The 15584-nt window shown below is 37.1% G+C and overlaps 1 protein-coding gene across 5 annotated transcripts in view; it reads left to right on the plus strand.

Moving 5' to 3' along the window:
* The window catches only part of frmd4ba (FERM domain containing 4Ba), a 58439-nt gene extending 50566 nt beyond the window's left edge, over positions 1-7873 (plus strand). The window contains exons 20-24 of one of the 5 annotated variants that reach the window (XM_079841212.1): positions 460-624; positions 2147-2856; positions 3510-3633; positions 4047-4274; positions 6643-7873. In XM_079841212.1, the coding sequence (XP_079697338.1) occupies positions 460-624; positions 2147-2856; positions 3510-3633; positions 4047-4272 (1225 nt within the window). In that variant the 3' untranslated portion in view covers positions 4273-4274; positions 6643-7873. Of the gene's footprint in view, positions 1-459; positions 625-2146; positions 2857-3509; positions 3634-4046; positions 4275-5489; positions 5685-6642 lie in introns of all 5 variants that reach the window. The other 4 variants (XM_079841213.1, XM_079841214.1, XM_079841215.1 and 1 more) reach the window with 4 other exon arrangements.
* Positions 7874-15584: the final 7711 nt, after the last annotated feature.

The raw sequence follows: 15584 nt of genomic DNA on the forward strand, positions 1-15584 counted from the left end.
GTGTTCCCTTGCCTTGACTTCTTCCTTCACAGTCTCCTCTTATCAGCCCAAACACTCACAGTGTTAAAAATAGTGCCCCAGGAATAAGCATGTCACTGCTTGACTGCAAAAACTCCAGCAATAATCGCAAAGTGGGGGCGGAAGGGGCCATAAGCACACAGGAAAACAGCTCTGGAAAATCTCACAAGGACAACGGGCATTAATCGAGGGAGCTAGTGAGGTGGAAGTTCAATGAGTCCAGACGGCTGAAATCTGCCTGTAAAATGAGATGTAATGCAGTCGTTTGTTATTTAATCATTTGTTCCTCAAAAACCAATGGGCTTTTGTATTAGATCTAAGTAGGTACAAGGGTGGTATGCCGTGAAAAGTTTTTATGTACTTCCTTGGAGGCTTTGTATGCAGTGAGAACTCCACCCATGAAGGAAGTTTGTTCAAATATTATTCTTATCTGTGTTCTAGATTAAATTATGGCGAAGTCCAAGAACCCGTGGCCTATATACATGGAGATGCCTTATCACCACACAGCAGCCCCTACCGTCAACCCTCACGACAACCCTCAGATTCGCGGAGCATGCCCCCCACCCCTCAACTTCCCCGCAACGCCTACAGCAGCATCCAGCTCAGGTACAGTACACAAACAACCCTTCTTTATCACCCGCCCACTAGCATGGCCCCTAAATGACAATTGCTAAGGAATTAAGACTTTCCATGATCGTAGGAACACTGTCTTTGTTCCTTAATCTGTAAATGTCAGGGATTTCCAGGCTTGGAAAAGTAATAGAAATGTGTAGATCTTAAAAAAGTTGTGAATTTTTTGTTTTGTTTTGCTCTGTTGTAAAATATTTAATTGCTTAGATATGGCTTTTTGTAAGTGTTTGTGTAAAGCAAAATGGCCGCAAACCAGTGTGAAACATTATTAGGTATTATTAAAGGGATAGTTCAACCAAAAAATGAATTTTGTCATCATTTACTCACCCTCAGGTTGTTCCAAACCTGTATGAGTTTCTTTCTTCTGTTGAACACAAAAGAAGATATTTTGAAGAATGCTGGTAACCAGACAGTAGACGGCACCCATTGACTTTAGTATTGTTTTTCCTACTATGGAAGTCAATGGGTGCCGTCAACTGTCTGGTTACCAGCATTCTTCAAAATATCTTCTTTTGTGTTCAACAGAAGAAAGAAACTCATTCCGGTTTGGAACAACATGAAGGTGAGTAAATGATGACACAATTTTCATTTTTGGGTGAACTAGTCTCCACTAAATACTAGGGGTGTAACGCTACACTCATGTCACGGTTCGATACTATCGCAATACGGTATTTGTTGCAATACTAAACTCACGATACGATATTTTATGCCAAAATAAAGACATGTTTTTTTTTTTTAATAAATATTTTATTATTTAAATAAAATTGTTATTATATTATTATCAGGACACACAAATATTCCCCCATTGCATTACTATACATTATATTCGACATTATATATAGTAGTTTAATGTAGTAATGTAATTCTCTTGGATTTGGATTAGACCACTCGATTAATTATTTTTACGATTCCTTTATGACATTTTTTGGATCTTTTTAAGTTTGAGAGGAATGGACTTTAAATGGAGGGACAGAAATCTTTCTCTGGTTTCTTGAAAAATATCTTCATTTGTGCTTTGAAGTTAAATGATAATCTTATTGGTTTGAAACGACATGAGGGTGAGTACATGATGACAGAATTTACATTTTGAATTATACCTTATTAATACAGTAAGCTGAGCCTTGGATAAAACAACTCTATATCGTGAATCATATCGTTTACATCAATGATACATATCGTCGCATTTTTATATTGCAAATCGTTACATCCCTACTAAATACAATTGTTTTATTCAAATTATATTTAATTTTTTATTTTATTACATTTACATTTAGGCATTTAGCAGAGACTTTTATCCAAAGTGACTTACAAAAGATGAACAAAAGCAGTTTGTCAAAGTGCCAACAATATTTGTAATATAAAATGCCAGATTTATTAGACAACTTGATTAGGAAGCAAACTAGAGACAAGGAGAAATGCAGAGAGTCTTTTCAAATTATTTTTAGTTATGATTTCGATAATGTTTTAATGGATTATTTTTGCTTCTTCCTGCATGAAGCACTCATTATCGGCAGCGCAGTGGCAGTCTGGAATCTCAGTCACAGTTCCTTACGGAAAGCGAACCATCCGAGCCTGTCTTCACCATCTCTCCTCCTCGTCGTAGCAACAGCACTGAAATACTTGACGATGGCTCCTCCTACACCAGCCAGTCCAGCGTGGAGTACTCTGCACCCGGCTGCCATTCCCGTGCCAAAAACCGGCATCGGCGGAGGCAAGGCAACATATACGCCAACACAGGAAGCATGCCCAACCTAGCACAGAATGACACACGTGGTTATACATCCCAGCCTCTGCAACAACCAATGACCACAGCCTACTACGTCACTGGATATCCGCGGTACATCGAACCTGAAGTGTACCCAAATGGACCCTATGTGTATGAGACTGAGATGGAGGGACACTATAATGTTAACCCCTCCTACCCCAGACATGACCCTCATGGGAACTACGGCCACGATGAGATAGACGGTTTGGCTCATAACCTTTATGCCACGTTAAGGCCACCAAGGAACCGTCCTCCTTCCAGGAATGAGACTTTTGGCAGAAACATGCAAAAGGCTGAAGTGGTGGAACACTTGCGTGGATGGTACAACCGACAGCACAAACAACCAGGGTATGATACCTACAGGGGGCCACCGCAAAACCTAGGCTACAGGACCCTGTCATCAAGTTATGTACGCAGTGACAGTACATCGTCCTACTCGACAGGTAAGAAGTGTTGCATAAATACACTACATCCTGTTTCCTCATTTTAGAAATACTTCTGGGATTCCACGGGCGTCTTAAATTGTCGAATCTAATGAAGAATACCAAAATAATTATGTATAACTTAAAAGGCAAAAGAAGTCCATTTTAGGACCATTAAGGTGGTTTTTGCATTGTGACCTTATTGTCAGGGCAATTGAGCACAATTTATCAGTAATGTGATTTAAAAAAATTATATTCTTTTACTGTTTAGACTTTTAATTATAAATGATTATCCCTCAATTTTCTCCATTATATTATAAATATTCATGCCAATATTTAGTGAACATGCAGTTATTAAATGGTTGATGGCAAAGGATAGGTACACAAAATTGCTGAAATTAAATAAGCATGTGTTTTACGTAATTGCATAAAAATATATTAAAAACAGAAAATGTTTGATATTTATTGCAACAAAAAAAAAGCTATTGGTAGACTTTAAACTGTGCCAAGTGCATATCAGTCTAATATGGGCTATTTAATCAGCCTAGCTAGTCTAAAACCTTTTGTGTTTTGGTTGTCTTGAATGCAGAATCATTTTCTTCTCTCTTGAACAGTTATGTAATCTACATGTGGTTCTCCTTCATTAATTTCCTTTCATTTTCATGTAATCGCAGTTAGTTCGGGAAACTGGCACGGTCGACCAGTCACGGCAATGTCAGAGTATGATATGCCTCTCACACACCATCATCAGTCCTACGGCTACAACACTGTCCATCACAGTCACCCGTTACACAGCAGGTATGACTCTTCTGTGCACCATTGTCCTTCACTGATTAGCTCATTAGCCTTTATCTGAACCGTCTTAACCAGAGTTAAGTACCACCATTACAATGGCATGCCAAAAAACTCATCGCTTGGTGATTCTATAGCGCTGCTCAATAAAAAAAATGAAAAATCCCTCAAGACCCGTTTTGAATGAGGGTCCCAAGCTTATAGTGGGCTCTTTTGACTTGGCCAGTAAGCATCCATTTTGCAACAAAAATGCTAGTTTGAATAATGTTTTTTTATTTATTTTTTATTGATGTTGTTTAGGGCATGTTCAAGCTAACTAATTGCCTGTCACAATGCATCTGGTTAATTCTGCAGGCGCACTGGTGTGCAGTATCTGCTCTCACGCTTTGTTCTCCCTATAACCGTTCTTTCCCTCACAGACACGACTCCAGCTCGCACCCTAAACGTGCTTGGCACTACCCTGCCAGCCCTCAGTACTATCCTCCTCATTTCTCCCAAGCTTGTTCTTCCTCACTCCCTCCTCCTCCTCTTCCTTCATCCTCCTCTTGCTATCAGATGAAGCAGATGGGTTTGTCCCCGCCTCAGTCTGGTGGTGCAAGACATGCAAGGGTTAATAAAGCTTCATTTGCTAAGTGTAGCCCTTGATAGTAAGTAAAAGCGCCAGCCGTGTGAGGTTGCTCTGTCTGTACTCAGCGTGATTTGATGTTTAGTCAGCGTCTCAGGATGTCTGGCTTGTTGTGTGTTGTAAAAGTAGGACTGCATGGCTTTCTTTTAAATGTGCTCGTGTTTCCTCCAAGCAGCTTTTTAAGGAGTAGTTCGCACTTGTATACTACTCCCCCCTCATGTCCTTCCAAACTTGATGAGTTTCTTTCTTCCATAAATACGCAAATAGAATGACCAGAGTGCTTGTTTTCATAATGGAGCATCTACTTGTATCCATACGGGTTGTGTCTTTTAAAGTCATAGGATTCTTCACAAGCTGCAGCATTAAGGATTTTTTTGTGCTGGACCTTTAGGGTGACATTGTTTTAACTGGCCCTTGCACATATACTACTATTCAAACATTTGGAGATTTTATTTGAAAGAAATGCTTTTATTCATTAAGGACGCAATCAATTGATCAAAACATATGTTACAAAATATTTCAAATAAATGCTGTTCTTTTCTATTAATCAAAAAATCCTGAAACAAATTTCTCAAATTTTCAGCTGATAATAATAAAAGTACGTTTCCACAAATCGTAAAAGCTCCAAATCATGGATCATGTGACTGAAGACTGGAGTAATGATGCTGAATTTTTTTTGCCATCACATAAATATATTTAAATAAATTTAGTTTTAAATTGTAATATTTTACAATATTACTGTTTTTACTGTATTTTGATCAAATAAATCGAGCTGTATATATAAATGTGTTTATTTTTTAAACAAATTTAATATATCAAATGTTACATTTTCTTTATAAAGAAAGCAATAATAGCTGGTATAATAATTACACTGGAATAATTTTTGGCTGGAAAATTAGCCAATCATTTTATCTAGTTCACATACATTTCACATATAAACCAAATGTTTAAAGGCATAAAAATACACATACATAATAAACAAATGTAACACCGGCCCTGCCTCAGTCCATCATGAGTAAAGACACTTTACAAAATAGCATTTATAAGTTCCAGAAAGAAAGTCATACACGTTTGCAACAAAATAAAGACTGAGTAAATGGCAGAATTATTTTTGGGTGAACTGTCCCTTTAAGCATCAACGTACATCTAGTCGTCTCTCTCTGGCTGTGTGTAATGAGCACACGTGAACACTCCATTTGATCTGACTGACCGCTGCTTACCCTTCCTCCCAAACCAGCCCTGACCCCCGTCTGCTGGCTCCGCCTCCTGACCCTCTTATGGACAGATACCCACCCGAGTACGGGTGGATGACTCCAGGCAGGAGAAGCCCATTGCCAGTGCCTTTAGAGGTGCCTGGTGCTGTTGCCAGTGGTTATGACCCGGAATACTTTTACACTCATTGCTAGTGACACAGACAACACGTAAAACAGCGGTGAGATATGAAGGACTCTCTAACTATAATGGCGAATCACTCCGGGGTTAACAAGACTGTGGTTACTGTCTTTTCCACTGCACTTTCTACCGCTTATTCACTCGGTGGTGGGATGGTTGTGTGTTTGCTTCTGAAAAAGGGTGAGGTGTCGTTTTGAGGGAAGCATGTGACCCTGCACTTCATGTTTTTGATTGCTGTGTGCAAGTTATGACAAGTATATGTGTGTGCTTTTGTATGGTCTGCTTCAGGTGTGTGTGTGTTTAACACTGTTCAGTGACGTCGTGTCTCTTACTTAACATCGACATGGAATAATCAAAAACAATCATCAATATGGAAACTAGGCCAGTTTCTTGACCAGATATACTAAACCCCTTTGCACATAATGCTGCAAAACCAGCTGCACAAGAAGTTATTTTTGTAACATTGTTGTTCCAGCAAAACCATTGACCGTGACTCTGGTTTTTAGTACATCTGGTGTCTACACTGCACAGCTAAAAAAAACTAAACAAATCGCTTAAATAGGCAAATGCTTAAGAGCCTATAATTGGACCAAAAATGTATGCACCTCTTGATGGAAATAAATGTTGTGAGGTGCCAATTCATGTGTGAAAATGATTCTTCATGCTCCGTCCCAACCATTCTTCCACGATTTGAGCCTGATGAATCTTGACATTGTCATCTTGGAATATAGCCATGATGCGTCTTCCTAAATGGTTGTTTAAGAAATCAAGCTACACAAAACATTTCACATGCTAGAAACATAATAATCACTGCAATAATGATCCAATCATAGACTCTTAAGCATTTCCTGTTTAAATCCAGACTTTTTTTTTTTTTTTTGCCGGGCAGTGTATGTTCCACTGGGGTTTAAAATATTCAATAAATCAGTCTATTTGTAAGTCATTGTCCATATTTCCTGTAGATTATTAAAACATTTTACTCTCTTTTCTATTTGCAGGTCCTATATAGACGTGAACCACCACGATTCCCACACGAGCAGCCCAATGGACAGCAGTTTTGACTCTGAAGACCAGCAGTTGTATTGGCATGAGGACTCCAAACCTGGAACCATAGTGTAGAGAGCGAGAGAAACCGTTTCCTGTTCACTCTCATGTGCCTTGTTCGCATCCCAGTTGCTTATTGATGGCAATGAATTCCAAACTTAGGAATGTTGCCGGACGAGAGCCTTAAAACATGCGTGCAAAGTTGATCCTGCTAGACGACTTGAGAGAGGACAATGCATTCTCTTCGTGAACAGACTATGGGATAGCACTTTGCCTACAAGACACAGCTGCTGTGGAAACTTTGGGCGAAACTTTTGATGCTCCGTGACATTGAAGGATATTGCAACATTAGTGTTTCATCAGGCACAAGCTAACAATGATATGAAGGATTGAAACCAGATTTTTCTCGTGTGCAAAACCCTCACCAAGATATTCCGCAATGCTTTTTCACACTCGGACACTGATCTCATCTTTTTCCCCACAAACTTTTTACAGTGTTCATAATCCAAAAGTACTTGGGATGTGATGGTGCAACAGAAACTTTTTCCTTCAGTATTTTCACACTCATCACTTTCAGTTTAAGTGCTTTTACAATTCTGGCTTTGTACTGGGCTTTACACCTGTGTACCATTTTAATTTGGTTCACAACCAGCAACACTTATGTTTTTGATTAGTGTGCCGCTAACATTTGGGCCAGTCACAAGAAGTATTTCTGTTTTTGCACATGCCAAGTACTAGTAAATCATGCCTATCAACATTCTACTTTGCGTCAGCCATCGCCAAGTATTCAGTTACTTTTCTAATCCTGTTAAATGGTTTGCAACCGCTCTAATTATCGAAACATGATTATATGGGAGTATAATTGTTTTAATACTGTCACTAATAATTATCCAGGTACAATAGTTACCATTTGCTGCACTTTTATATCCTAATGGACTTTGCTCACTCTGAAAGATTGGAAACCGTGACCGAGCGTCTCTTTCTCTTCAGAAGGGAACTGTATATGTATTTGTAAATACTGTACAAACATTTGATACTTTTTTCACCTTTTAGAGAGATTTGTTTTTATCATTTTTTTGAAAGATTTGTTTTGAAAGCATATAATATATAGTTTGGATTTCTCAAGCTGGTTCTTAGTAATTTGTCTACAAAAATTCATTGGAATTAAAAAAGAAAACCAACATGCATTGCCTTGGGGGTTTTTTTGTCAATATTGAGCATGAACGATTTGGAGTCTTGATAATAGGAAAAATAGAGAAACTTTCTTATGGCTCCATAAGGAAATACCTGCTGAGATGCTATAAGGAAGTTGCAAGCTTGACTGAGCTTGACGGCTTATAACAGCAAGATGACATTTGTATTATTACCGGTAATACACGTCCATTTTATGCAATAATATTTACATTAATTATTTTTACAGACATCCAAGTGATTCCTTATAAATGTGTCTTGTTGTAGCTTGAATATTTAGCTAAATTAAAGTTCTCATGTAAAAACAACCTCCTGCATAACAGCTACACTCTTAGTTGGTTTTAGGGCTACACGATTAATCGAAATCGAACCGCAATCGCGATTTGCCTTATGTGTGATTAGGAAAGCGCAAAGGCTGCGATTTTGATAAAATAAATGCCCAGCGTGTTAGTGAAGAACATCTTTGTGATCAGTAGTAAATGCTGCTCCGTCTGAAAGACTGCGAGTTTAAGTCGCTTATATCGTGCGTTTGAAAAAACGTGTCAAACATCTTCACAAACTAGTAATGTGAAGTGTCCAACAAAATACGTTTAATAACATGTTTTAACTCACTTCTAGTCAGTCGAGTGTTTGTGAGCTGACGTGGCTTCTCTTCACAGAATGAGGCAGACCATGTGAAGTCTATGTCAATCAGCACTGTATTGTATGAATGAAACTTTTTGGTAACAAATGAGAGAAATAATGTCTCTTTAAATAAATTTATATGACAATCCATATGTTTTTCTTAAAGGAACACTCCCCTTTTTTTGAAAATTGGCTCATTTTCCAACTCCCCTAGAGTTAAACAGTTAAGTTTTACCGTTTTCGAATCCATTCAGCCGATCTCCGGGTCTGGTGGTAGCACTTTTAGCATAGCTTAGCATAGATCATTGAATCTGATTAGACCGTTAGCATCTCACTCCAAAAAATTACCAAAGAGTTTCAATATTTTTCCTATCTAAAACTTGACTCTTCTGTAGTTACATCGTGTACTAAGACCAACGGAAAATGAAAAGTTGCCATTTTCTAGACTGATATGACTATGAACTATACTCTCATTCCTGCGTAATAATCAAGGAACTTTGCTGCTACATCATTACGCAGGAATGCTAAGCTTTTCTAAAAATGCTACCACCAGTCCCGGAGATCGGCTGAATGGATTCCAAAACAGTGAAACTCAACTGTTTAACTCCTATTTTCAAAAAAAGTGGAGTGTTCCTTTAAACATACATGTTTTTTCCCCCACAGTGGATGCATAAGAGACTCATATTTAATATTATAGACATAGACTGTGATATCAAGAAATTCGATTTTTATAATAATAATTTTACAATAAATCCTTAGACTTTTCTATTGATTTTTTTTGTCATAGGCTGTCTGCATTTTAACAGGTAACCCAACAGTTTTTTTTGTAAAATGTTTTCTGTAAAATATAAATATTATTAGTAGTAGTAGTAGTAGTAGTAGTATTGTTATATCTATTCTTAAATACTAAATTTTTATGAAAATGTTATTGTAATAGTAATATTTATTTTGTTAAATATGTTTATTTAGCAATAACAATAATCATAATAATTATTAGTCATATTAATATATAAACACAAAAGGTTATATACACACTTTTCATTTGTAAAAAATGTAATTAAAATAAAATAAAGAAAATCGCATTTTTAACCAGAATAATCGCAATTATACATATTCCCCAAATCGTGCAGCCCTAGTTGGTTTTCCATCACTTCAGAGTTATGATTATTCTCAGGAGAATAAGCAGCTTGTCATCAATCATGCATGGAGTTTAAAACCAGAAGAACATGTTTTGAGACTCTGACTAAGAGCACATGAGCCACTCCCCTAAAGATAAGCAATCAGTCATCTGTGTACATAATGAGGTAAGAACAGATCATGTGGCTGGCTGGCTTGCTTTTTATGCTACACCTTTGATAAATATCCATAATGTACATATAAATGTTCGCACTTGGTCTGATGAATAGAAGGGAACCATTTAAAATGCATAGCATTTGATTTGGTCCATTTAATGCTCTATAAAGTGTGTGCCCTCAAACCATCCTTTACTTGTACACCTATAAACTAAGCCACTGTCATTCTCAAAATATAATGTAAGACTACCATATTTAAATCTAAAATGTACAGAAATCAATAATCATACAATTAGATTAAATATTTTATAATAAAGTCGGTCAGACTTTAGAATAAGGTTTCAACTATAAGTTCACATGAACTTATAACTAACTGCACTTCTACAGCATTTATTAATCTGTTCATTTCAACATTTACTAATACATCATTAAAAATCAAAATATGTATTTGTTAACATTAGTTAATGCACTGTGAACTACCGATGAACAGCTGGATTTTTATGAACTAATGTCAACAAAGATACAGTAACATGTATTGCTCATGGTTAGTTCATGTTAATACATTAACTAATGATAACAAATGAAACCTTATTGTAAAGTCATAGTCTTTACAAAATTTGTCTCAATACAGAAATGACGTTATATTTTTGTGCAAAATATGAGTTCCTTTTGATTTTCCCTCTGAAATTCGCCCTGCAGCTCTTGAAGCAATTTGTCTCTCCTCACATTGCCCACTGCTCTGGGCTCTGAGAGAGATACAGGGGCTTTGTTCAGATGAACTGTGGCCCGGGGCTGTCCACCATACACTGCTCCTGAAGTATGCTGGGATGTTTGTGCTGCAGCTGTACCCTTCTGTCTAACCTCCCCCTGCAGTAGCCACCAGCTGTACAAAGATATCAGCCAGGTCATCCACAGCTGACTCAAAACCCTTGCAAACAATGGCCATCTATTAGTCCTTCATGAACACACACACACACACACACACACACTCCTTCCAGTTGTCAAGTGAGTTTGAAGTTACGCACCCTACTTAAACTTCACAGTATATAGCCGGAATATTGTTGTAATACAATCATCTGACTGTAACTAAGTGGTTTATTTACCTAGTTTTTCCAAAGTGAAAATCACTTCACAGACATTTTGTCTTTCACACACTTTTATTTTTTGACAATTGCACCCTTTGAACTTTCTGGATCTTCTGAGCTCTTTGTTTTGTGTTTGTGCATTCTTTTATTCCAATACCTAAGTGAACTGAGGAGAGTCATTTCATGGCGGCGTAAAGTTTGGCAACAATGGTTAACTTATACACCTGAAGGTCATTGGAAATGAGGTCATGTTTAACCTTTGGAGATGGGGGAGGGTAGCGGCAGAGACAAAGTTCCATCAAAGAATCACTGTGGCTTTTAACCCAGATCTACCACCTTCTATGGGAAGGACATTATTCACAAAGGACATTGTTTCTTTTAAGCAAGTTCTTAAGGAGGGCACCCTTAAATCTTTTTTTGAATTAAAAAATGAATTTGATATTGAAAATAAAGATTGCTACAAATACTTACAACTTAGACATTTGATAAACAATCTCCTAGCAAGAGGTCATCTCTCATCGGAACTATCTAAATTAGAAAACATTCCAGAGACCACGTCAATATTGAAGGGAAAAATGTCTGAGACACAATGTTAAGATATCGAGCTGACTTCATTAAAAAGCGTATGGCAAAATAATATTGATTGTAATTTTGATGATGATCAGTGGGATACTATATACAAAAGCGTTTTTCTTTAATTCTCTAGTAACAAAATAATCGAACAAAATTATTTCAAAGAACATATTTGACCCCTGTTCACCTTAGTAAGATTTATTCTGGTGAATCTCCAGGGTACCATTATGCATCTTTTTTAGAACTGCAAAAAATTAAATACGTTTTGGGATTCTGTACATGAGTTCTCTGTGATGAACCTGAGGAAAACATATTACAAGACTCCTTTAATATTTGGATTAATATGATATTAATAACTCCTTTTTGGTGTGGACTTAAATTAGATATCAGACCCTGTATTTATCAAAAGAGTAGGTCTGATTTCTTATGTATCTAAGAAATGTATTCTACTAAACTGGAAAAAAGAATACCCTCCAACATTTGAATTATTTAAGCATATCCTAAGCGACACACTAAACATGGAATATTTAACATACGGTTTAAAAAACAAAACTCATATCTTCTTAGAGACCAAGAAATTTCAGTAGACAAAAAACTAAATTTTTTGATACCATTAAAAACACAAGTCTTTCCCTCACATCCTCACTTCCATACCTGTAATGGTGCTGCTCTGAATAAAGTCTATGCACAGACTAGATTAAAGCTGCACTATGTAACTTTTCCGTCTGCTAGAGGTCGCCTATTCAAAACTAAGGCGTAGATTGATGACGCCACGTTTGAGCGCAGAATCTTGGGACGTGGTCTTCACCTCACAGCCGGTGGAAAAGAATCGGGATAGGACTCAGGCAGAAATTATGTTCATGGATGCGATTATTAAAGTTACTGTAGTATGAAGCAGAGCAGGACCGAGTGTTCTGAGCAAGGCCGCTGGAGCGATTGTTAATAAGAAGAGCGCAACACACGCCTCGCGAGCAGCGGGACTGTTATTATGGCTGGTCGCCAGCGGGACTTTTATTATGCCATAGTCGCCGGCGTCACTTCTGTTTTTCCGGTCATGAGTATGAGGTAACGCAGCTCTGTTGATCATATTAGATACATCTGAGTGTGTTGAAAATGATGTTATGACGTCACTCTGTGTTCTCTCGGCGGCTGCTATGACACTTGTTCACACTGCAGTGAGAGTAAAGCGTTTCTGCAAAATAAAACCGGAAACCGAGGGTAACGCAGATATGACGCAATCAACAGGCGACTCCCTCACACGTCCCGGTTCCTTGTTTAAAATAGCAATTTCTCACGATTTATAAATAGTTGGAAACATTTGGGATATTGTAAGTACTCAACTGAACAAAATATATAACACTGGCCTAGTGGTTTTTGGATATTTTACTGAAAATTTGTATTGCACCTTTAATCGCTATAATTAGTGATTATATATCAATATTAAATAACAGTATGGCCACAAGTGGCAGTCTCCACAAGTGGGACTAAAGGAACGCTCATTTTCCAACTCCCCTAGAGTTAAACAGTTGAGTTTTACCATTTTCTAATCCATTCAGTCGATCTCCGGATCTGGTGGTAAAACTTTTAGCATAGCTTAGCATAGATCATTGAATCTCATTCCTGCGTAATAATCAAGGAACTTTGCTGCCATACCATGGGTGCAGCGGCGCAATGATATTACACAGCTCCTGAAAATAGGCTAACTTCCGTCAACATAACCAACGTGACAACCTGCTTGCACAGAGAGCGTTCTGGGGACTAGCATTAAAGTTCTCGCAGCAAAGTTCCTTGATTATTACACAGGAATGAGAGTATAGTTCCTAGCCATATCAGTCTAGAAAATCGCAACTTTTCATTTTCCGTTGGTCTTAGTACACGATGTAACTAGAGAAGAGGTATGTTTTAAATATAGGAAAAATATCAAAAGTCTTTGGTCATTTTTGAGCGAAATGCTAACGGTCTAATCAGATTCAATGATCTATGCTAAAAGTGCTATCGCCATATCCGGAGATCGTTGAATGGATTCGAAAACGGTAAAACTCAACTGTTTAACTCTTGGGGAGTTGGAAAATATGCCTATTTTCAAAAAAAGTTGAAGGTCACTCTCCTAGAGAGCAGCGCTGATGGCCAAAAAAATGGTACCGCTAATGCTGGAAAAATGATAAGAAAACTATTTCGCTGTGCAAGAGGAAAAACTTGGGCCTAGTTAAAACAAACCACTTAAGATAAGAAAATCCTTAGCTATAATTATAAATTATTTATCACTAGGGATTTCTTAACTTAAGAGGTTTGATGGAACCACCCTGTTGAACCCTATCCCTGCTGCAGCTACAAAAAAACATCCAACCCCAATCCCTGGTTCAAATATACAAAACAAAACAAAGAATTGGGCCTGTCTCTAGCGACCAGTCGATGAATTACAGTTTAAGTCACTTCCGTATTGGCTTCAAGAGAAACTGGGGGAGGTTGCCACTTGGGGGTAACAGCGCTGTTTTATCATAATTAGATACATTTGAGTGTGTTGAAAGTTATGTTATAATGCTACTCTGTTTGCTCAGCGGCTACTATGAGACACTTGTTGCACACTGCGGTGAGCTAGATGGATATTAGTCATGGTAAAACATGGTACTCGCTGTAAATCAAGAAAATGAGATTTAAACAATAAGACTAACTGTGTTGAGTTATATAACAACGATTATTCTGTCGATGAATGTATCCAAACAGTTGCTCACCTGTCTAATAAAACACAAAATATATTAAAATATCTTTGGTGTTTCCATGGTTTCTACAAAATAAAACAAGGGGTCAATGGAAATCAAGGGTAATGCGGGTATTATTTCTCTGGATTTAAACATTTTTGGAAACATTTGGAATAATGTAATTATAAAAGTCAACAAAATATATAACATTGTTCTAGTGGTTTTTGGATATTTTGATACAAAAATCTTAGATACTGTACCTTTAAGAGGTTTGTTGCAATTGCAATCTATCCCTAAAAAATATTCCCAGCAATATTAAAAGCAAATTCGCTTTTTGTGTGTTCAACAATTTACATGTATCCACTTACCTTTTTGATATTTCTTCTTGGCTATCTTTTCAGCATTTTAAAGGGTTCAGTAAAGAGCTCAGATTTGGGGCTGTTTTTAAATGGAAACACATGAAAGTGAAGTTGCTGATTCAGCAGGAGCCCAGCATGATTTACTGCAGGTAAGTTTGCATAGATGCTGTGAGCCACTCTTAAACACCCTGTAATCTAAAGAGAGAGGAACAAAATGACAGTGGGTTATCCAGATGTGGGGATGCGCTACCTTTAAAGTCATAGTTCTTGTCAATATTTTACATTTTAAAGACTCTTCACTCTTAGCAGTAAGTCCACAAGTTCAGTCATTCTGTGAGTCTGTAATGAGAGTCAGCTGTTGAAAAGTGTTCTAGGATACTTTGCTCAGTCAGTGTTTTTTCCTCCTCTTTAAAATGTTCACATTTAAAGAAGTATAGATGCTTTTGTAAAACATGTTTAAAGTCATGTACACTCGAAGGAGATAAAAACTTCAATCGTATCAGTAGCCTAATAAAAGCTGGTTTATTTTACACGGACCAGGGGCCAACGTGTTGAGATCACATGACCGACTACTGCTCGCGTCATCACTGTAACCTCACGGTTTTCAAACACTTTTGATTTTGGAACAAATTGATAATGGCTGATCGTGAAAAGTGTATTTCAAAAACCAGCACAACATAAATGATACAATGGCTGAGTGCACCTTTAACCACAGCCATGTCCAAATGTTGGGAAAGTTTTTATCATATCGATTGGACAAAATTGTTTATACCTTTTGCCGAATGGACAACTCATCCAGGATGACAAGTTTAGGAAGCAAGTTATTAGGAGAAGATCCACCAACATGTTCTTTTTATTAACATTTTTGTCTCAGAGAAAACTTTATTCAGTTAACACTTAGGAAGGATTTATTTTACTGTTAAACTAAACATTTTTTTATATTTTTTTATATATTTTTTTTTAAATAAAACCTGATATAGTACAATTTTTAAATAAAAATTAAAACAAACAAAGCAAATCATGATTATTAATTCAATGTAAATCAGATTTTGATTAAAATAAAACACATGATG

The sequence above is a fragment of the Gobio gobio genome, assembly GCF_949357685.1.
Source record: "Gobio gobio genome assembly, chromosome: 17".
Taxonomy (NCBI): domain Eukaryota; kingdom Metazoa; phylum Chordata; class Actinopteri; order Cypriniformes; family Gobionidae; genus Gobio; species Gobio gobio.